This window comes from Sus scrofa, chromosome 11 (genome assembly GCF_000003025.6).
Source record: "Sus scrofa isolate TJ Tabasco breed Duroc chromosome 11, Sscrofa11.1, whole genome shotgun sequence".
NCBI lineage: Eukaryota > Metazoa > Chordata > Mammalia > Artiodactyla > Suidae > Sus > Sus scrofa.
Window position 1 is genome coordinate 21,611,693 of NC_010453.5, and position 22,568 is coordinate 21,634,260.

General features: G+C 48.8%; 1 protein-coding gene across 2 annotated transcripts in view; it reads right to left on the reverse strand.

Annotated features, from left to right (window-relative positions):
- Positions 627-22,568, reverse strand: part of SPERT (spermatid associated) — a 107,499-nt gene continuing 85,557 nt past the window's right edge. The window contains exons 1-2 of one of the 2 annotated variants that reach the window (XM_013980539.2): positions 8,923-9,010; positions 627-2,018 (exon numbers count right to left, since the gene is read on the reverse strand). In XM_013980539.2, the coding sequence (XP_013835993.2) occupies positions 801-2,018; positions 8,923-8,976 (1,272 nt within the window). In that variant the 5' untranslated portion in view covers positions 8,977-9,010 and the 3' untranslated portion in view covers positions 627-800. Of the gene's footprint in view, positions 2,019-8,922; positions 9,011-22,568 lie in introns of those variants that run through there. The other variant, XM_021065604.1, reaches the window with a different exon arrangement.

The following is a 22,568-nucleotide window of genomic DNA, read 5'->3' on the forward strand; positions in this document are numbered from 1 at the left end:
CAAACTATGGCCACAGTAAAAAGATCAGTAGTTGCCGGGGGCGGGGAAGAGGGGGGGAGGTAGGACAGGAGGAACAGGCAGAGCACAGAGGGGTTTTAGAGCAGTGAATCCTCTCTGTATGACACCACTGTGATGGATACATGTCATTATACATGTGTCCACACCTACAGAAAGGACGCCGCCCAGAGTGACCCCTAAGGTGAACCATGGCCTTTGGTTCATCCATTGTAACAAATGTACTTGGGGGGGGGGGAATGATGGCAGTGGGGGAGGTCGTGAGTGGGTGGGAGGGCAGGGGATGGGAAATCTCCATACTTTATTTTTTTAGGGCCACACTCTGGGCCTCTGGAAGTTCCCCAGCCAGGGACTGAGTCCCCAGTGGCAGCTGTGACCTACACTGGGTCCTTTAACCCACTACCGAAGCAGGGGATCCAACCTGGCCTTGGCAGTAGCCGCCCCAGCAAATGCCTAACCCACTGTGACACATCTGGAACTCCTCTGTACCTTCTGCTCCAGTTTTCTGTGAGCCTACAGATGCTAAAGAGAGAGAGCCGGGGGGGGGGGGGGGGGGAGAGAGAGAGAGAGAGAGAGAGAGAGAGAGAGAAAGGCAGAGCAGCACGCAGGAGTTAGCGGCCCCAGCCTCCTCACGCCTTTATTACTTCTCTGAGTTGAACAGATCGCCCTGGCACAGGGACCAGCGGGTGGGCGCCGGCGGGCGGTGACAGGAAGGCAGGCGATGTCGTTTGCCCCCCCAGCTGGGTGCCTCTGTGCGCCTGGGGGGCGGGGGGGGCGGGGGGGGCTCAGACCCTGCTGGGCTTCTTGGGGTCCTTGTTCTTGGCCGGCATGAAGGCGTACAGCTCCTCAATGAGCATCTCCATCCGGGCCGTGACCTCCGTCACCGTGTCAATGACGAGCTTCTGCTGCAGCTTCAGCTTGTTGTTCTCCCACAGCGCCTTGTTCTCCTCCTGGAAGATCCGGTGCTCCTCGCGCAGCGCGTGCAGGGCTCGGTTCTCCTCCTGCAGGAGCCGGTTCTCCTCGCGGAGGACCTGCAGGCTCTGGTTCTCCTCCCGCAGGGCCTGCAGGGCCTGGTTCATCTCCCGCAGCAGCTCCAGCGACTGGCTGCCGTCGGGCAGGCTCGGGCCCGCCTTGCCCGCCTCCTCCACCCCAGGCGCCCCGGACAGGTTGCTGACCATCTCGCGCAGGGCACGGTAGGTCTTGGCGTCCTCCTGCGGCCCCGGGGGGCCCTTGGGCTCCTCGAACGGGGAGGAGAGGCCGGCACCCTGGTCCGGCAGCAGCCCGTGGGGCTCCTCGTGGGGTGAGGACACCGGCTTGATCTCCTCGGCCGAGGCCACCTTCTCGTCCGGCTGGACCCAGTAGGCCTTTCTCTGCTCCAGCAGCTGCTGCAGGGCCCGGTTCTCCTCCCGGAGGAGCTGCAGGGTGCTGTTCTCCCGGCCGCGGTGCACCTGCAGGGCCGCGTCCTTCTTCACCGCATCCATGGCCGAGGCGGTGTCCTTGTGCAGCAGCGGCGAGGATGCTCTGCTGTCGTCGCGGCCCAGCGCCGCCTGGTGCTCCTCCCAGAAGACCTGCAGGATCTTGTTCTCCTTGCGGAGGGTGCGGTTCTCCTCGCGCAGCGCCTTGTTCTCCTCCCGCAGCGACTTGTTCTCCTCCTGCAGCAGGCACTCTTTGGCCAGCCTCTTGTGATGCAGCTTGTGGTGGAAGGACGAGGACGGGGAGAAGTAGGGGGACTGCAGGCGGCAGTTCTCGCTCACCCAGCGCCCGACCTGGAAGACGAACATCTCGTCGCTGAGCTGCACCCGGGGAGGGTTGTAATCCAGCTCCAGGTCCGCCTGGGAGGTGGGGCGCTCCATGGGGTCCAGGGGCACGGAGGAGAAGCGGTTCAGCGGGTAGGAGTGCTGGCTGACCACCCGGCGGCTCAGCCTGGGCAGGGCGGCCTGCCTGGCACAGCGCGGGGCGGGGTACAAGTTGTGGAGCCTCAAGAAGGGCTCGGCTGTGCCCCTCTGCGGGAGAGAACAGGGAAGCCCAGAGTTAGAGAAGGCGTGGGGGAACCCGGGGCTGGAGACCCTGCAAGAAACCCAATCCGGGAGTCTCGACTAGCGCAGTGGGTGCTTCTGCACTTGGCCTCTGGGGTTCCTCCCGAGGAAATACATCGACCCTCACTAGTCGCGACAGTTCTGTTCTATACAGTTCCACGAACTCATAGAATGTGCGCATACTGAACCATTGCCAGGAGAAGAAACACAGGTTCCCGCCAGCCTCTGGTCACATTGTCCTCAACCAATCAATATAAAACTTTGCTTTCTGTTGAAAGACACCTTCCTGAAAATGTATTTTTTTATTTGTTAACATCAAACTTGCAGCCAATAGCACTGTACCGTATTCCTGTCTCTGTAAGGCACATCAATATCTTCTGGAGCTTAGGACCCCGAGACAGCACATCAGCGCTATGCTTGAGCGCCACTGTGGACAATGAAGTCACTGACAAAAAGCGTAAAAGTGTGAAAACAACAACATTAAATAAACTGTGAAAAGAGCACTATTTTGCATTCTGAGAGCTGAAACAAGAAGGCGCCTCAACTGGAAACAGGTACATCAGGGAACTTAAATTGTTCATTATTCTCTACATGTCCACGAATCACCACAAACATGCCACGTGTATTGATTTTGGAGTTGCAAACTAATTTCAGTGAGAAAAAAATGGGCAAATTCACACACATGGAATCCACAAATAATGAGAATCCACAATGTATCATGGAGGTTAAAAGCGTTGATGTTGGCATCAACCAACTACTCTGAGTCCTGGCTCCACTCTTTGATCAGTTACAAGAACAGGGACAAATTCCTGTGAGCTTTAGTTTCTACTGTCTTCCATTTGGGATAATTGCACCTACTGCTTTGCCTCATAGTGATATTTTAGGATGCAAAGAGGTCCTGTATGAAAGCACTAAGCGTGGGCTCTGGCACACTTCTGTTACCCTACAGGAAGAATAAACACTGATCAGCTACCCCAGCTGTAGATGTGCACGCACAATTGGCATCACCTAAGAGCCAATCGTATTGTCCAAAATGACAGTGCTTTGGGGAAGTCGCATCTTCTCCCTGGCCCCCATCAGGCTCATCCGTCATTCTTAGCCACCCCTGAGTCTGTCCTGATAGCAGCCCCTTTAGCCCAGAACAATGTGGTGCTAGCTCAGAACAGAGTCCAGCTGATCATTTTGGAAAGAAAGGGCACCATCACTGAGCAATGAGAGTTCCACGTGTGGTGATGAAGATTTCAAGGGATTCATAAAGAGGATTTCATGACGGCAGCCATGCGCCTTAAGACCACCACGAAAAAAGAGGATCCAAGCCACAGAACTTAGATCCAACAAGCCAGGAGCTCTCACACTTCTCAGTACAGAAGAACCATCTGAGTGAGTTTTTTTAATTACTTTTAAAATTTTGTATCAAAGTAGAATTGATGTACAACGTTCCTTCAATTTCCACTGTACAGAGAAACGACTGAGCCCCCCACTACACGTACATATTCGTTTTTTCCCATACTATCTTCCATCATGTTCTAGCCCAAGAAACCTGAGGGAGCTTTAAATGCAGGTTCCTGAGCCTCTACTTGGAAGTCACTCCCTCTTCCATCTGCATTTCTAACCAGCTCCTTCAGATGATCCTGGCTTCCAGGGGTGCCAAGCGCTCTGAGCCAGGTACAGCGAAGCTTGACCAGGTGAGGGTTACACCACGGCTAAAGGCTAAGGGGTCAAGACTGGGGTCACACAGAGTCTCATCCTGGTTCTGTCGCTGGTGTGGAACTAGGGTGCTCCCTCGCCCTCTCTGAGAGCCAGCTTTTCACGAGTACAAAAGAGAGTCTTGCTTTTATCCGAAGGGCGCTTTCCAACATCAAATGTCAGCAAACCGTACCTGTACAATGGAAGTAATGACTCGTGCCCTGCTTGGTTCACACCACCGTTGTGAGGGCTGAATGAGAGAACGAATGCAAAAATGTTTTGAAAACTGCCAGGTGCCATAGAAGTGGAAGGTATTGTTATTGAGAAAAGGAGGTTTCCCTAATGGAGGAATTCTGAGATGAATTCAAAAAGCGTTGGACAGGTGGAAAGCATTCTGGAGAAGAGACAACAACTGCAGCAATGAATTTAAATAAAAATAAGATCGTGAGAGCTGCTTCTAAACACACCAAAAGCATTTCATCCGAGTACCCTGCAGTGCTCTCCAAAGAGTAATTCCTCCTTTCTGAGGTTAGTTTCACAATTTGACAGCTAGAGAAGATAGAAGATAAGTCAGGTTGTCCACGCATATATTATGCATATATGTAAATATATAATTTGCGCGGCGTATAAAGGTGGTTAGAATTCTTTAAGACCCAAAGAGCTAGATAAATAGAAGGCGCAGTTCTATGCCATTAACTCTGCAATAAGCACATGTCATTAACTTTGTAAGGAGGTGCTTAATCTTCCAGAGAGCGAGGGGGCAGGGAGATTCTGCCAACAGAACCTTATTTACTTTAAGTACATCCAGCCTCCAGGGTTTTCATCTTTCTCAATTGGGAAAGCACACAATGGCACTGGTGGCTGAGCTTGTGATCAGATTGAAACTCACTGGGAAGATCCCACACCATTTCCTTGTAAATTTAAGGTGCCTTGATCCCAGACTGGGATGATAAGTCAGGTCAATAAGGAATGAATTGTGAGAGGTACTCTTCATCCTCAAAGGATGAAGCAAGGCAGGGCTCCATCTCTGCAGAGACATCGTGCCCTCCAAGATTTACTGTGGAAATGTAGTTTTAGGAGTTCCCATTGTGGCACAGGGGAAACGAATCCGACTAGGAATCATGAGGTTTCGGGTTTGGTCTCTGGCCTTGCTCAGTGGGTTAATGATCCAGCGTTGCAATGAGCTGTGGTGTAGGTTGCAAATGTGGCTCAGATCCTGCGTTGCTGTGGCTGTAGCTGTGACTGTGGCGTAGGTTGGCACCTGTAGCTTCAATTGGACCCCTAGGCTAGGAACCTCCATATGCCACAGGTGCAGCCCTAAAAAGCAGGAAAAAAAAAAAGAGAAAGAAAGAGAGAAAGAAGAAAAAGGAAATGTAGTTTTAGTCAGCAATGTGTATTCCCACCATGAGAAGGTGAGGGATGAAGTTTTGTGCTAGGTCCTAAGCTCAGCGCTCTGCTTGCTGAATTCATTTACTCTTTACAACACTGGCTTAATGAGGTGTTATTGTTATGCCCACTTTACAGGTGGAGAAATTGAAACTCAGAGACGTTAAATAACCAGCACCAGTTCACTCACCAAGTCACAAATCCAATTCTGGCTCCCTGAACTTATGTATAGGAAACACATGGAAAATTTCAAATATACACAAAAAAAGAGAGGGTAGTCTAATTTCCACGTAACCATCACCCAACTTCATCAATGACCACATTTGGTTCATATCTATCTTTATGCAACTCCAGAACCACTGCCCTGCCACTGGGTTCTTTTAAAGCAAAATATCATGTTGGCTTCTCCAGAAATACATCAACGTGTATTTTTTTAAACAAAACCACAATGCCATTCTCATCCCTTTAAAATTTAACAATGATCCCTTAATATCAACTGATTCAGAGATCCTTCCATTGTCTCTTTTCTTTTCATGCTCTATTCATGCTTCCTCCATGGTTATGTTAATGAATCAACTAACGTTAATTTGGCGACTGTCCATGGACCCTGCCCTCAGGGAATTCCTAGTCAATTTGAAAATAAGAGCATAGCACCAATTATTTCCTGATGAAAATGAGGGAGATTGAAGTGCAGCCAGCATTAATGCTGGCAGTAAAGTATGAGGGACAGGGCCTGGACATCATAAAACTGAAGAGAGTCCTGGTTCTGTGCTGTATGCGTGTATGGCCTTTATAAAATCACTTAATGTCTCTGCCTCAGTTTCCGTAACTAGAAAATGTGGATGCTAGCATGATCCAGAGCCACCACATATGTTTGTGCAGGCTGTACAAAGCCCAACTCTAGAGCTATTCACACCTGTTGTTGCAGTGTACAACCTGTGCAACCATCCAAAGCAGTTTTGCTAACATCTGCCTTATTTATTTCAGAGAGTTTGTTGTAGAGTTAAAAAATAAAAGGAGAATGGCATCTTTTTTATAGAGAGATACAAACAAGCAAGAATAGTGTGGATTCAGAAGTTGCTTATCATTTCCTTATACTGTATGGAACAAGGAAAAGGGAATAACACTTACTGAATGACTACTATGTGATGGTGTGCTAATTGATTTCCATATTTATAGGCAATATCTTACTGAAAGGAGCTACTGTGTTTCTACCTGAGATCACACAGCCAGCAAGGGTTTAAAACCAGGATATCTGACTCCAAACTGCATGCTCATTCTAGCGCTTCGCAATGTCCAGATATTTTATTATGCATGTGTGTTGCTATCATTACTTTGCAGTGGTTCTCCTATGTCCCATCCCATCTTCTCCCCGGATGAATAAAATATAATTCTCTAGGGACAGTGACCCATGCCTTAGGTTTTTTTGACGTTCCCAGTCCTGGGAATTAGGACCACACATTTCACAACAAGGGGTTCGTGCCCATAAAAAGCTCCTGGAACACCCGGAAAGTTCCAGAGTGATCCCAGCGCCCAGAGCAGCCTGGCCAGGTTTCCCATGAAGAAAAGGATTGGTCTCCTCCCTGATCTGTGGGCAGTGCCCTGGCATGTGGATGCAGACCCAGGAGGTGGGAGAGGAAAAGGTGGGATTCCCCGTGGAAGAAGGGGATGCAAAGAAGGATGCAGGATGCAGGAGGGGAAGACTCATAGCTGTGGGGTTCTTTCCAAAGGCTTTATTAGCCAGGCAACCAAACAGGTTGGCCTCAGAGCAATGTGCTCCCAGCTGTGACATAAGTAGGATGCATTCATGCTGAGGGCCCAGGAAGGGCTCTGGGCACCAACATCTCCCGCACAGATGCCTAAATCCCCCCTGTGGTTGGGGATCTGTCCTTAGCATCAGGCCTGTCCTTCTCCCCAGCATCTCGTGTTTTGTTTTTTTTGTTTTGTCTTCTTAGGCCTGCACCTGTGGCATATGGAGGTTCCCAGGCTAGGGGTCTAACCAGAGCTGTAGCTGCCGGCCTACACCACAGCTACAGCAACGCCATCTACAACATACACCACAGCTCACGGCAGCACCAGATCCTTAACCCACTGAGCAAGGCCAGGGATCGAACCCACAACCTCATGGTTCCTAGTCAGATTTGTTTCCCCTGCACCACACTGGGAACTCCGACCAAGTCCATTAAAGCCCTGCTTTGGCAGCGTCACTGAGGGTTACAATCACAGAACATTCAGCCACCGGAGGTTCCCTTTCAGGCGTGTGAAGCTGAGAGGCCCCAGGATGCTGGAAGGAAAGACCAGCCACGCCACTAATTTTCAGACCAGGTGATAAGCCTGAGCCTCATTATCATATTTTTAAATTAACTCTGCTCCCGAGTGCCATGAGAAAGTCAATGTTGGTTTTCATAAATGCCAGCAGATAAGAGGATAATTCACAGGTCAATGTGATTGATCTTGATAGAATCATAACATTAACAGCAAAGAGGATAAAGATGTCATCTGCCATCCTCTGTGCTCATTTTTGCTAATTGTTGAACACGGAATCTTCTGACATCTTCTTCCTAAAGCTTATTCAAACTGGCAGAGGTGCAGGCATGGTCGGCAGAGTCCATAGCTTCTGAAGAACAAACCCAAACCCAGGGGACTGGGACAAGGGAACAGAGAGGGATGGGGGGCGGCAGGAGTGGAAGGGGGTCGCTGTCAGAATGCATCCTGACCTGGTGTAGGTCCTGCATCAATGGTCTGGCAGTAAACAGTGCCTTTAGGAAGTTCCCAGAGAGCGCTCACTGGGGAACTGCGACCCCCCCCCTCCGCCCGAACTGAATTGTTATGTACAAAAGGACCCAGGAGGGCAGAGAGCTTGGGCACTGATGGTTAACGCGCTGGAGGGAAAGAGCTCAGAAAGTACAAGTCCCTAATGTGAGGAAGAAAAACTGAAAATCAATAAGACCTGAAAAGACCACAGGGTGATAACAAACAGTGAGCCATAGGCATCTGCAATGTAACTGAGATGCGTGCCTGGCGGCTTGTTTGGGAGCCAGGAGGCCAGAGGCGCTTTCTGGCAATGCAGGGCTCAGGGCTGCTTGTGGCTGTTCCCTGCTGCGACGAATGGACTTGGTCTCAGAAGGAAGCAGAATGTGGCAGAGACCTGCAGGGAGCTCGGGGGTAGGCAGTAAAGATGGGGGGGAGGGGAGGTACCATGTCCTAAAAGCCAGGGAAGACGCAGCTGGCCTGTGCCCAGCCGGGGGCACAGCAGAGGAAGAGGCACTGACCTGGTTTCAAGCCTCCAGCTCCAGCCCTGCCTTACTAGTGGGGCTTCTGGGTTTCAATTCCTACACAGTCTCCCTCACGCTGCTTGGCCCCATGCCCACCACGTGATCACATCACACATCAGTGCTCAGGGCATCTCCCTCTCTCCCCCCCCAACCCCCGCCGTGTTAAGCAGATCGGTCCTTGCCCCGCCGCCAGCCATGCACAATCTCCTCTGGGGAGATCGAGTCAGCACACTGGTCCCTCACAGTCCTAGAGGTGGCCCAGTTCAGATCATCTAAACTTACAGACTACAGCCACACCACCCTGAACAAACCGGACCTGAACGCGCCCACATCTCATCTAAACTTAGAGACGCACCCTTCCCCCACCCAGGACTGCCGGCCTGGAGCATCCTGCTGAGGGTCCGGAACCTGACACAGGACTTGTGCGCAGCAGCAGTGCCTCACGTCCTCCGAAAGGCCAGGATGCCCAGGGGCAGTCAGTCCTGTTCCTACACAGCCCTGGACAGAGCTCTCTGGGTGGCTACCTCTACGCTGGATTCCTCCGCCCTACATTTCAGCCCCTCCGGCTGCACAGCCATGATCTTCCAGCAGGGCCTTAGGTGACTCTGAAGAAGCAAGGCTGCCCCCCCTTTGTGACATAGCCATGGAAACAATCCAATCAGGAGAACCCCTCCAGGGAAACGGCTGCTTAGCAGGCGGAGAGCTGAGAATCTCCAGCCCGTCATCCATTCACGGGCTTCCATTCGGAATCCTGCAAGCCCCGCCCCCCCATACTCTTGTCTTGGGCAAAAAGCAGGTCTTAATTCTCCTGACACCCCCAGATGACCCTGCACCCCTTGGGCTGAGTCCTAGGTTGTCTCCTCATGGGTTCAAGTCATATGTTTTTTGGTTTTGTTTTTTGTTTGTTTGTTTTTCTTTGTATGGCCACACCGGCGGCATATGGAGGTTCCCAGGCTAGGGGTTGAATTGGAGCTGTAGCCGCTGGCCTACACCACAGCCACAGCAACATAAGATCCGAGCCTCCTCTGCGACCCACACCAGTGCTCACAGCAACAACGGATCTTTAACCCGCTGGATGAGGCCAGGGATCGAACCCGTGTCCTCATGGATACTACTTGGGTTTGTTAGTGCTGGGCCGCAATGGGAACTCCAGGTCTTGCGTTTTTGATTCCAAGTCTCAGATCTCATTGTCTGCCAGCCACCTCCCAGGACCTGCCAGAAATCCAGAGAAGTTGCAGAACAGCCAACGCCAAAAGATCTAATTTTGGAGAGACTGGCTTATTTCAGAGTGTCACAGAGATTTCAAGGGGTAGGGCCGGAAGATCTTATCAGATCACCTAACAAGCTCCCTCCCCACCCCCCATTCAAGACTCAGAATGGCTTAAGTGCCCTCCCCCAGCCACACTGCTGGCTTGGCAGCTGCCCTACAACTAGAATCGGAGGCCTTGCTGGCTCTGCCTGCTCCATGTCCTCAGGCTAGAGTTTTGAAAGGGGAGGGTTATTCTGGCTAACTGAAGGGTTGCATCCTTCTGTGATTATCCCTACCTGAGGCAGAACCACATTGATTGGAATTTCTAGGCTTTCACATCTGGTATCTCTTTTTCTTGTAAAATTTGGCCTCGAGTGCTGCGGAAAAGAGAAAATAAATGGATTTCTGCTTCCCGGCCCCTTCTCTGGGCCTCAGATGCTCACCCAGAAAACAAGACTTTCTACTGCTCACTTATCCCTTCTTGCTAATAATGTACTTTATGAAAATCTGAGTCTGAAAGGATGTGAAAGTGATATCTGATAAGATATTTTACAGTTGATGGCAAAGCCTTCTGAAAGTTTTTGGAGTGGAGGTGCCTAAACCTACCACCTTTTCTAAGATTCTTTTTTTTTTTTTAAGGGCCGCACCCACAGCATATGGAGATTCCCAGACTAGGGGTCCAATTGGAGCTGTAGCCACCAGCCTACACCACAGCCACAGCAACACCAGATCCAAGCTGCATCTGCGATCTACACCACAGTTCACGGCAACCCCAGATCCTTAACCCACTGAGCAAGGCCAGGGATCGAACCCACAACCTCATGGTTCCTAGTCAGGATTCGTTTCCACTGCGCCACGATGGAAACTCCTAAGATTCTTATTTCTATCTCAAGTAAAAAGCCATACCAGTGTGAGGTGCCAGGTATAGGTCCTATGCAGAAGTTGGTCACCAAAACACTCAGAACATTCCAGAGGTGACATCACAAAACAATATAGGGTTTTTCGAGGCTCATGGTCTCTCTCTGAGCATCAGAGATGGGAATGAGGTATCTGATGGTCTGGGGGAGATCACCCTGGCTGTGTCCACGTGGCTGGTCAGGGTCAGTGTGACACACAATAGCCCAAACACTGGCCCCCTGTTTAGTCATCCTGGCTGATAATCACGTGCCCACAGCCAGCCTGGCTGATCCCCGAGCCTGTGTCCAGAGGTGGCATCTTCTACTCGGATGACTCAGGAAGGAAGAACCCCCAATGAACTCTTTCCAGACTAAGAGAAAAAAATGTAATCTAGGATTTTTTTTTTTTTTTGACACCAGCCAATCCTTCCATCTCTGACACCAATGACACGTCCTACGAATCAATTCAATTCTGACTCGAGTTGGTCCCAGGTCCCATAAGTTAAAGGGTCCTGTCCCCCCAAACTGCCCCCACTTCAGATGCCCATTGCAAATCTTGGGCCACCAGTACTTTTAACTAACCAGCTATAAAATCAGGAGGTCCCCACAAGCCACTCCTCGGTTTTGATAATTTGCTAGAACAGCTCAAAGAACTTAGGAAAACACTTGACTTACAAATACAGTTTTTGGTTTTGTTTAATGTAAAAGACACAGCTCAGGAACATCCAGATGGAAAGGATGCTTAAGGCAAGGTGTGGGGGACAGGAACGTGGGGCTCCCACACCCCTCAGGCCATGCCACTCTCCTGGCATCTCCAGGTGTTCATCATGGACCCTGGAGCTCTCCAAACCCTGTGGTTTAGAGGGTATTATGGAAGTTCCATTATACGGTCATGATTGATTAATGCATTGGCCTTTAGTGATTGAATAATAGAAAATGCATCTATCACTCAGGAAATCCCAAGACTTTTTGGGGCGCTCTGTGCCAGGAACTGGGAAGTAAGACCAAATGTATACTTTTGCGAGACCACATGCGGAAACTGCTGACACCCGGGCTTCGTGAAAGGGGCAGCCTAGTCCCCCGGCTTCAATTCTGTCAAATCCTTGGCCTCTAGAGACAATCAGTGGGAACCCTCCGTGTATCTTAAGTCTCCTATCAGGCGGAGATCTTCAGCTCCACGTTATTAGACCACACACGGGGGAAGGGAGTGGTGGGCCAAGGTCCCTGTTAACAACCCAGCGGAAGCTCCCACACCCAAGTTACAAGCAAGCCTCGCTTTAAGAAAATCCGATACATGGAAAAAATCAAAGATACACACATGGAAAAACCAAAAAGGTCATTAATCACATTATCAACACATTTCTCCTTTTACATGGAAGCTTCTCCAAGGGTTTCTTTTTTAATTTTTATCTTATTTCTTAATTGATAGAACATGTAACATTAATACAGTGCAGGAATGCCAAGAATGTGCAATGGAGCTCTAGAAATCTTTCATCTGGCAGAGGCTCCTTGGCTGCCCGCTAGCATCTCTCACAAGCATCCTATCTTAATAAATTTATTTCTCGCCTGTCACTTTGTCTCTCGCTGGATCCCTTCTGCGCGGAGGCATGAAAAACCTGAACCTCGGTGAGTGCAGACACTGGAACTAAAACTCCCAACAACTGAAGGAGGTTAAGAGGCATTCTTCCTTCCAGGACTTATCAGAACCCGTTCCAGGGCCGCTAAACACCGACTGTGAAGAAGAACCCAAGTTTGCATCTACCTTGATCCTTAACTGTGGCCCTATTTCCTCTCGCAAACTAGAAAACCACTTCCTATTCTCTCCCAAAGGAGGGCACAGTCTGCTCTGGTCTCCTTTGCCTGCCAAAGCAATAAAGCTATTTTTCTCTCCTTCACCAAAAAAAAAAAAAAAAAAAAAAAAGCAATTTTTCATCTGACCAAACTGAAACACTATGATGGTCCTCAGAAACCACCTTTCGGAGTTCCTGTCGTGGCTCAGTGGTTAACGAATCCGACTAGGAACCATGGGGTTGCGGGTTCGGTCCCTGCCCTTGCTCAGTGGGTTAACGATCCGGCGTTGCCGTGAGCTGTGGTGTAGGTTGCAGATGCGGCTCGGATCCCGAGTTGCTGTGGCCCTGGCGTAGGCCGGTGGCTGCAGCTCCGATTCGACCCCTAGCCTGGGAACCTCCATATGCCGTGGGAGTGGCCCAAGAAATAGCAAAAAAAGACAAAAAAAAAAAAAAAAAAAAAGGAAACCACCTTTCTACTTTGCTGTTTCTGTGATTTTGACCACTTTAGACACCTCTTCTGAGGGGAAGCATGCAGTATTTGTCTCTTTGTGACTGGCTTATTTAGCCTAATGTCTTCAAGATACCTGCATTTTGGAGCATGTGACAGGATGTCCCTTTTTTTTTTTTTTTTTTTTTAATTGGCCCCACCTATGGCATGTGGAAGGTCCCGGACCAGGGATTGAACCTGCACCTCAGCAGCGACCTAGGCTGCTGCAGTGAGACAGCAGACCCTTAACCAGCTATACCACAAGGGGATTCCAGGATCCCCTTTTTTAAGCTGCATAATATTTCTTTGTGCTCAGAGACCACATTCTCTTCATCCATTCATTCACTGATGAACATCGGGGTGGCTTCAACCTCTTTTTTCGTTTCTTTTCTTTTTTATCCCCCCACTTTTTAGGGCCGCAACCGTGGCACATGGAAGTTCCCAGCCTAGAGGTCGAATTGGAGCTACAGCTGCCAGCCTACACCACAGCCACAGCAACTCAGGATCCGAGCCGCATCTGCCACCTACACCACCGCTCACGGCAATGCCAGATCGTTAACCCACTGATTGAGGCCAGGGATGGAACCCGAATCCTCGTGGATACTAGTTGGGTTCATGAGCCACAACAGGAACTCTGGTTTCAACGTCTTGACCATTGTGAATAACACTGCAATGAACTGGGGTGTGCAAATATCTCTTTGAGATCCCGCTTTTAATTCTTTGGGGTATATGCACAGAGGTAGGAGTGCTGGGTCATGTGAGTTTTATTTTTAATTTTTTGAGGAATCTCCAAACCATCTTCCATAGCAGCTTTGCCATCATTCCCACCCACAGGATACAATGGTTCCCATGTTTCCACATCCTCGTTGACACCTGTCCTGTTCTGTTGCTCTAAGGGTTTCTCTACGTGATTAGCTCTCATGCTGTCGGAAAACACAATTCAGTTTTCCCTTATACCCACACCTCGTGGAAGCACCTGCATATCCACTTTTGAGGCTGAGCTGGGAAGACTAAACAGGAAGAGAAGTAGCTGGATTCATTTCCCAGGGCTGCGCAAACAAAGGACCACAAACCAAATGGCTGAAAACAATAGAAATGCACTGTCTCCCAGTTCTGGAGGCTGGAAGTCCAAAGTCAAGGCAACCGCAGGACCAGGGGGCTCCCTGGGAAACCTGTAGAAAGAAAGCTTGCTCACCATCCTCTGAGCTTCTACAGGTCGTCAGCAGTCCGTGGCCTGCCTGAAAGGCATGGCAGCGCCTCAGCCTCTGCCTCGGGTGACAGTGGCATCCTCCCCTCTGCGTCTATATCTGCTCTCTTCTCCTAAGGCCACCCTACTGTCGCATAACCTCATCTTAACTAATTACATCTGCAATGACCTTATTTCCATACAAGGTCACATTCAGAGGTCCTGCCTGGGGGTTATGACTTCAACAGATCTTTTTTTTTTTCCTTTTTATGGCTGCACCTGCATTGTATGGAGGTTCTCAGGATAGGGGCTGGATCAGAGCTACAGCTGCCGGCCTATGCCACAGCCACAGTCAAACCAGATCCAAGCCAAGTCTGCAACCTATGCCGCAGCTTGGGGCAACAATGGATCCTTAACCCACTGAGCAAGGCCAGGGATCGAACCTGTATCCTCATGGAGACTATGTTGGGTCCTTAACTTGCTGAGCCATAATGGGAACTCCCTTGACATATCATTTTGAGGGGATGCAATTCATTCCATAACGTAAGCTAATGTTAGCCAAACACATAAGGAACACCAGCACTGTGCTATATACTTTATATGTGTTGTTTTACTTAATCAGAATTGTAGGCAAATATGCAGGTCTTGCTACCCTTGATATAAGCCCACCCTTGGGGTCCCTAAACCCACTGCTCTGGACCATCTCAGCAAGTTCAAGTGTACACTTTCACCTACCTACCTCTCACACCAAGGGACACAAGCTCTGCCCTGCAAGGCTCCCCATGGACGAAGTAATTTGCTAGTAAGCCTGATGTATTTTATGACTATTATATATTATTCATATTTATTATTATTCCCATTATATCATCCTGCCTGCTCTTAGACCCCTGGCGTTCTCCATACTTTTTTGGGGGGGAGGGCTGTGGCATGCAACAGCTTGACATGGGATCTCAGTTCCCAGATCAGGGATTCAACCTGGGCTGCAGCAGCAAAAGTGTGGAATCCTAACCACTAGACCACCAGGGAACTCCTCCATACTTTGGCCATCTGGCCCCTAGTTCCTTCCAGGGTGGTAAAAATCCTTAGCACAACCCTGCTCTGAGGCCACAACTGGAGAAAGAATATCATCCATTCAATACCACCCACTGAAGCATCTTGGTGGTGGTTTTCTAGTCTGACCGCCAGAGTCATACCCATGACATCAAGAGGAGCTTACAGTAAAGTTCACTCCTGGAAAGGAAATCTTGCTATTGAATGATCATGAAAAGGCCCAGTGTCCAGATGCGGGTGCAAACCCTTCCTCTCCCCATCACAGCACCAGCTGGTCTGCGGAACTCTCCTCCGATGGGCATCCAGGGGTGCCTCTCTTTGCCAGCTCCCTTCTTCCTTGCCTCTGCCATAGTCCATCCCCTTTTCTCCTCAGAGGCACTACTCCAGGGCCAGGGGCAGCCACCAGATCTGTGAGTGACAGCGATGGCTCTCACAGCGTAAGGGTGATATTCTCGGGAGTTCCCGTCGTGGTGCAGTGGTTAACGAATCCGACTAGGAACCATGAGGTTGCGAGTTCGGTCCCTGCCTTTGCTCAGTGGGTTAAGGATCCGGCATTGCCGTGAGCTGTGGTGTAAGTTGCAGACACGGCTCGGATCCCGAGTTGCTGTGGCTCTGGCGTAGGCTGGTGGCTACAGCTCTGATTCGACCCCTAGCCTGAGAACCTCCATATGCCGTGGGAGCGGCCCAAGAAATAGCAACAACAACAACAACAACCAAAAAAAAAAGACAAAAAAAAAAAAAAAAAAGAGTGATATTCTCCTGATCAAAGACCCCACCTTGTCCTAGGAGGGGGAGGGCTGAGGGACAGAGAGGAAGTGCCTGGGCAATGGACCGCCCTGCCACGTTAGATGGAAAAGAACGTGTACTGAGTCCAAAGGCGGGGCACTGACAAGAACAGAGGAGGCTGCAGACAGCAAGGTCACGGGCACTGGCAACGGCAGACCTGTGTGCACATCTGGAGGCCCGGAAATAATCATTACCATGTGTCTTAGTCGGCTCTGCCTGCGCTAACAAAATACCATGGACCGGATGGCTTAACAACGAACATTTCTTTCTCACAGTTTTGGAGGCTGGGAAGGGCAACACCGAGGTGCTGGCAGATTTGCTTCCTGATGAGGCCAGCTTTTGGATTTGCAGATGGCCAGCTTCTCACAGTATCTTCCCATGGCAGGGGGAGGTGGGGGAGAGAAGGAGAGAGGGAGAGGAAGGGAGAGAAAGAGGGAGGAAGGAAGGGAAGAAAAGAGAGAGAGAGAGAGGGAGCAAGGGAGAGAGAGTGAGTGTTGTGTTCTGCTCTCTCTCCCACTTGTATAAGGACACTAATTCCACCTTTAAGATTTCACCCATGGTGATCCAGTCACACATACATGTACACATTCTTTTTTCTCACATTATCACACTCCATCATAAGTGACCAGACATAGTTCCCAGTGCTATATAGCAAGATCTCATTGCTAATCCATTCGAAAGGCAAGAGTCTGCATCTATTAACCCCAAGCTCCCAATCTATCCTGCTCCCTCCCTCTCCCTCTTGGCTGAGAGAACACTGTAAACCAGCTATAATAAGAAAAGTTTTTAGGAATTCCCATTGTGGTGCAGTTGTTAACAAATCCGACTAGGAACCATGAGGTTGCGGGTTTGATCCCTGGCCTTGCTCAGTGGGTTAAGGATCTGGCGTTGCTGTGAGCTGTGGTGTAGGTTGCAGACACTGCTCAGATCCCGAGTTGCTGTGGCTCTGTCATAGGCTGGTGGCTATAGCGCCAACTGGACCCCTAGCCTGGGAACCTCTATATGCTGCGGGAGCGGCTCAAGAAAAGGCAAAAAGACAAAAAAAAAAAAAAAAAATTTAAAAACATTATATTTTAATGTTTAAAAAGATTTCATCCAAACCTAATTACCTTTCCAAAGCCGAACCTCCAGATACCATCACAGTATGCATTAGGGCTTCAAAATACAAATTTTGGGTGGACACATGCAGTTCGTAACACTATGTGACCTGGGCAACTTACCTCACTTCTCAAAAGCTGAGTTTCCTCATCTCTAAAATGAGGAGATTACACCAAATTCAACAACGTAAGTAACAAAGCCGACACTTAGCAAGTTCTCAATAATCATGGTTTTGTCTCCTTCATATAAAATTGCCTTGCTCCCTTTGACTTAAAATCCCAAGCCGCTGATACCTAACTGATGCTGCTGTTAAATCGATTTGATACTACAGCTTGGGTGAGGACTTGTTTGTTTGCTTGATGAATTGATTTGCCTTTGGGGTTTTTGTTTTGTTTTCTCTTTGTGGCCACACTCACGGCATGCAAAAATTCCTAGACCAGGGATGGAACTCAAGCCATAGCAGTGCCCCGAACCACAGCAGTGACAATGCTGGATCCTTAACCCACTGAGCCCACCAGGGAACTCCTTCCTCTTGCTTTTAAGGGAAGAGCATTTTAATACCTGGGTCCCTTCCTCTGCAGCAGGACACATGCATCCATAACCCAGTACTGAAAAGCTTCCTTGAGACTCTTCCCCAAGTGCCAGTTATTACTCAGATTAACACCATCATCAATCATCCACGTTCCGTGAGCACCCACAATTGGTGGGTGCTACGCAGAGCGCGGAGGCAGACATGCCTCGTGGGTTTCTAATCTAAACAGACAGGTGGAGCAGAGACAAAGGAAAGGGCAAGCAGGCAGCCAAGTCTTCCTGGCTTTCCTTGCCTGCACCTTGTCTGGTGATGAATCACAGGAAAATCCAACACTCAGGAGGGGCCACAGGAGAACACGGGAGCCCTGCCCTTCCCCAGAGTCACAGAAACTGCAGCTCCTGGTCTGGGAGTCAGAGATGAGCTTGCGGTGGCAAGGCACGCGCGGGGGGGGGGGGCGGGGGGGGCGGGCGTGGCGGCGGAGGCGTGGTGATCGTTCTGAGCTTTCTCTCATTGGTGGAGAAGGGGATGGGGATTTGCATGGGTGTCATAAATTATCGTCAGGCCTGACCTCTCCCAACTGCATGGTGTGTTTGGGGAGATTTATCTTGGCCACATAGGGCAGAGGGTAGCTCTACGCTGGAGCCAGAGGAGCAGCCCGAGCCGAGCAAGGCTTTGGATCACGCTGCTCTTAGGACAGGCCGGGAGCTCTCGGCTTCTGAGGAAGCAGAAGGCAGCAGCCAGAAAGAGCAAGGGGTCTTCGGGTGACAAATACAGACCAACTGTTGCAAAAGTCTGGGCGGGAAGTTAGTAGAAAAATTGAATGTCAGCTCTCGGGGGTGGCTGGTTGAGATACATAGTTGTTATTGACAGAAGAATCAGTCACATTTGTGGGAATATTGAAGGAGCCCACGGAAGAAGCAGGGGCTGGAAAACAGGGCAAATGACACTCCCACATTCCAGGGATAACAGGAGAGCAAATCCTTCTTGGTGGAGTCAGAAAGGAGACTGTGTGAAGGGCTGGTCCCCATAGGTAACCGAAGCTTGGTGAGGGAGGGGTCTCTAGAGCCTGTACCATCCTCAATAAACTCCCCTTCTGAATCCAGGAGCCACTAGAAGGCCCCCCAAAGTTCCAACACTTTCCTCACACTAATTTATTCACTCGATCCAAGAGTGAGTCTGTATCAAAAGACATCCAAGAGTTCCCGTGGTGTCTCGATGGTAACGAACCCAACTAGTATCCAAGTGGATGCGGGTTCGATCCCTGTCCTTGCTCAGTGGGTTAACGATCTGGCTGTGGTGTAGGTTGCAGATGCAGCTCGGATCCCAAGTTCCTATGGCTGTGGTGCAGGCCGGCAGCTACAGCTCCGATTCAACCCCTAGTCTGGCGACTTCCATGTGCCGAGGGTGCGGCCCTAAAAAGACAAAAGACAAAAAAAAAAAAAAAAAAAAAAAGACATCCAAATGGAGATTTTTCAGTATCTAAGAAATTCTGTTTTGGAAAAAGAAATAAATCAAAAGCAGTGACTGCATGGTCTCTGGCCCCATTCTGAGACAAAAATTGATCTTGTCATCACAGGCAAGCAGAAGCCATGGGAGTGGATGCTTCCAAATGAAGAGGCAGGTGGTCCCACTTCACTGCTGACCAGCAGGCACAGAACTGAGGGCTTTGTTTATTAGCGCAACTCTAATCGTGATGCATGTGATTCCGTACATTTCAGTCTAAGCGAAATTTTAAAAATCATCAAATTAGTTAAGTGTGTAATCCCTTCAATTAATTATCCATTAGTTTGCCCCTTAATGATGACAGAATGCTTACCAAATAGCATGTGATCTCTGAATAGCACCAAATAAGCTGATTAGAATATTTCTTCAAGAAGTAACATGGGGGGGTTCCCATTGTGGCGCAATGGAAATGAATCTGACTAGGAACCATGAGGTTGTGGGTTTGATCCCTGGCCTAGCTCAGTGGGTTAAGGATCCTGCATTGCTATGGCTGTGGTGTAGGCCAGCAGCTCTGATTAGACCCCTAGCCTGGGAACCTCCACATGTCACAGGTGTGGCCCTAAAAACCAAAAAAAAAAAAAAAAAGGAGAAGAAGAAGAAGTAACAAGAGTATAGTCTGCTCAGCTTCCTTAGTGAGTCTTAATGTGTTCAGGTCTCTGAAAAATGGGCCTGAGATTGGGCTGGCATCACCCTAAGAAAGGACAACCTCTAAAAGTGATCATGCCAGAGAGACATTTGCCTCCACACTGGGTAGGGGACAAGGCAAAGTCAGCTCCTATGTGAGACCCTTTTCCACCCCCATCTGGCAGTGTGATCTCTGCCACTGACTTTTGCTCAGCCTCAGTTTCTCTGATGGTAGAATGAGCATGACAATCCTCAAAATTTAGGGTTGTAGTAAGGATTAAATTAGATAATACAGGCGATGAAAGACTTCAACACAGTGTAGGCAGGTTTCACCTATAGTGGTGATCAATAAATATATATGGGTTGAAAAGTTCAGATGAACTGAAGTCATTACTAATAAACATCACCTCTAAGCAAGACACGGCACTTGGTCGTGGAGATGAAGAAGAAAAGGAGGGAAAAGAAGGAGGAGAGAAGAAATCAGGTGCCCTTCTTGGCTCTCCAAAGGACTGTAATCTAAATAGGAAGCAGAACTGGGGGAGATAGGAGACATAAGGATAATAACAGCTCCGAGATGTATTGAGCGTTCCCTTGTGTCAGGCACTGTCATGAGCACTTAAAGCATCATTTAATCTTCTCAACAATTCTGTAAGGTACATAATATAACGTCCAGCCCCATTTCACAGATGAGAAAACTGAGGCACTGAGTTAAGTAACTTGACTCTAGGGTCACTCGGTAACCGTCTGAGCTAGGCTATGACCTCCAATTCTGCACCCTTAATACTGCCTGTAGCATTGGGGGTGGGGGAGGTCCTAGACTTGGACTTGGAATTCTGGATTCGAATCAGGCACACCATCTGTGTAGCCCTAACTACTTCAGACTTCAACACACTGGAGTTTTACCAGAGTCTCCTCACCAGTAAAATGAGATAACAGTCTCCACAGAATGATCTATAGATCCAAGTGGAAAAATACATTATTGGCTGCAATGCCTTTCCTTCTTTCTTCCTCTCTCTCTTCTTTTTTTTCCCCCCACTTTGTAGGGCCACACCTGTAGCATATGGAAGTTTCCAGGCTAGGGGTCGAATCAGAGCTACAGCTGTGGGCCTACACCAAAGCCACAGCAATGCCAGATCTGAGCCCCTTCTGCCACCTACACCACAGCTCACAGCAACGTCAGATCCTTTAACACTGAGCGAGGCCAGGGATCGAACATGCATCCTAATGAATACTATTTGGATTCATTTCCACTGTGCCACAATGGGGACTCTGTCTTTCTTTCTTTCTTTTTAATGTTATGACTGCTCCCAAGGTATATGGAAGTTTCTGTGCCAGGGAATGAATCCGAGCCACAGTTGCAAGTTATGTCACAGCTGCAGCAATGCCAGACCCTTAAACCCACTGCTCCAGGCCAGGGATTGAACCCGTGCCTCTACAGAAACCCAAGCTGTTACAGTTGCATTCTTAACCCGCTGCACCACAGTGGGAACTCCTATTGACTGCAATTTCTAAATAGCAATATTCAATACTCACTCCTGACGCCAGATAATGCAAAGGTTATTACTAAAATTTGCATGCAAAATGTTTTCTTCATTGAATGAGATGTCCCCCCCCAAAAAAACAAAAAAACTCTTTTGCTTATTGTTAAAACACCATCATTTCCACAAAGACAAAAATATTTTTTATCTTTTAAAAAATGGCTCCTAGATAGCCCACTGTTAACAACCACTTGTAACCACAGGAAAAGGTTAGCAAATTTAGAACACTGTTTTTTAGAGAAAGAGACAACTGCAAAATCTCTGTGACACAAGAGATTTTCATGGTCATTCTCCATCTTGGTACAAAGTACAGCAAAGATCCTGGGATTTGTTACAACTCTCGCTTGTTCAAATCAGATCGATGACATCTGTGATATCATCTAGTTCATTGTGCAATTCGTGGCTTTGACTGCTTTGCAGCGATAGTCTAACTATGAATCACTACATGGTGAATAAATTTCATGAGTGATGCTATCCCTGTATCCTCATCCTAGCATCCTCTTGATATTCCAAAGCAGCCGCTCCATCAAATGTTACCTTAAACAATTGTTCCATCAGAACATTACATCTAGTAAAGTTATTTACAGTTGAGATCACATCTTTTCTGACATGTCTTTCTATAATTGGCTCACAAAAGAATAGCTCTTTGTATGATTTATTATTGAAGGGGAAGCTGTATCTGTACTTCACTCAGCTGTACAGCAAACAGTACTTGATGGGTTTCAATACTTATTCTTTCAAAGTTTTCTCTGCATCTATCAACAGTTCTGCTGGCTAAGGGATGAATATTCATTTCATTCAGTCTTTCAGAAAGGATTTATTGAGCACTCCGTCTGAGCCAGTCGCTGTCCTAGGTGCTGAGGCAGTAAGGAACAAAATTAAGTTCTCTCGGAGCTGGGAGCCTATGCGGGAAGACAGATGGTAAGCAAATTAAAAAAACTCAAATATATGTCAGGGTAAGCACTCCCAGAAAAGTTCAACAAGATATTGGGATACAGAGTGATGGAGCGAGCCATTTCACGTGATGAGGAAGACTTCACTGAGGAGGCAACAGACGTGTGAGCAAAGCTGTTGAGACTAAGTCATGGAATACCTGGGAGAAGAGCACATCAGCAGAGGAGCAGCAGGGGCAAAGGCCCTGAGGCAGGAGCTTGATTGGTGTGGCTGAATTACACAGAAGCCAGTGTGGATGGGGAAGTGGGAGAACTCAGGATTTTTTCTGACCAAGATGGGAAGCTACCAGAGGGTGCTTGGCAGAGCATGGCATGATCTGACTTAGTTTTAAAAGATTTCTGTGGCAGAGTTCCCACTGTGGCACAGGGTGATGGGCAGCATCTCTTCAGCACCAGGACACAGGTTTGATCCTCGGCCAGCACAGTGGGTTAAAAGATCCAGCAGGGCTGAAGCTGTGGGGTGGGTTGCAACTCCAGC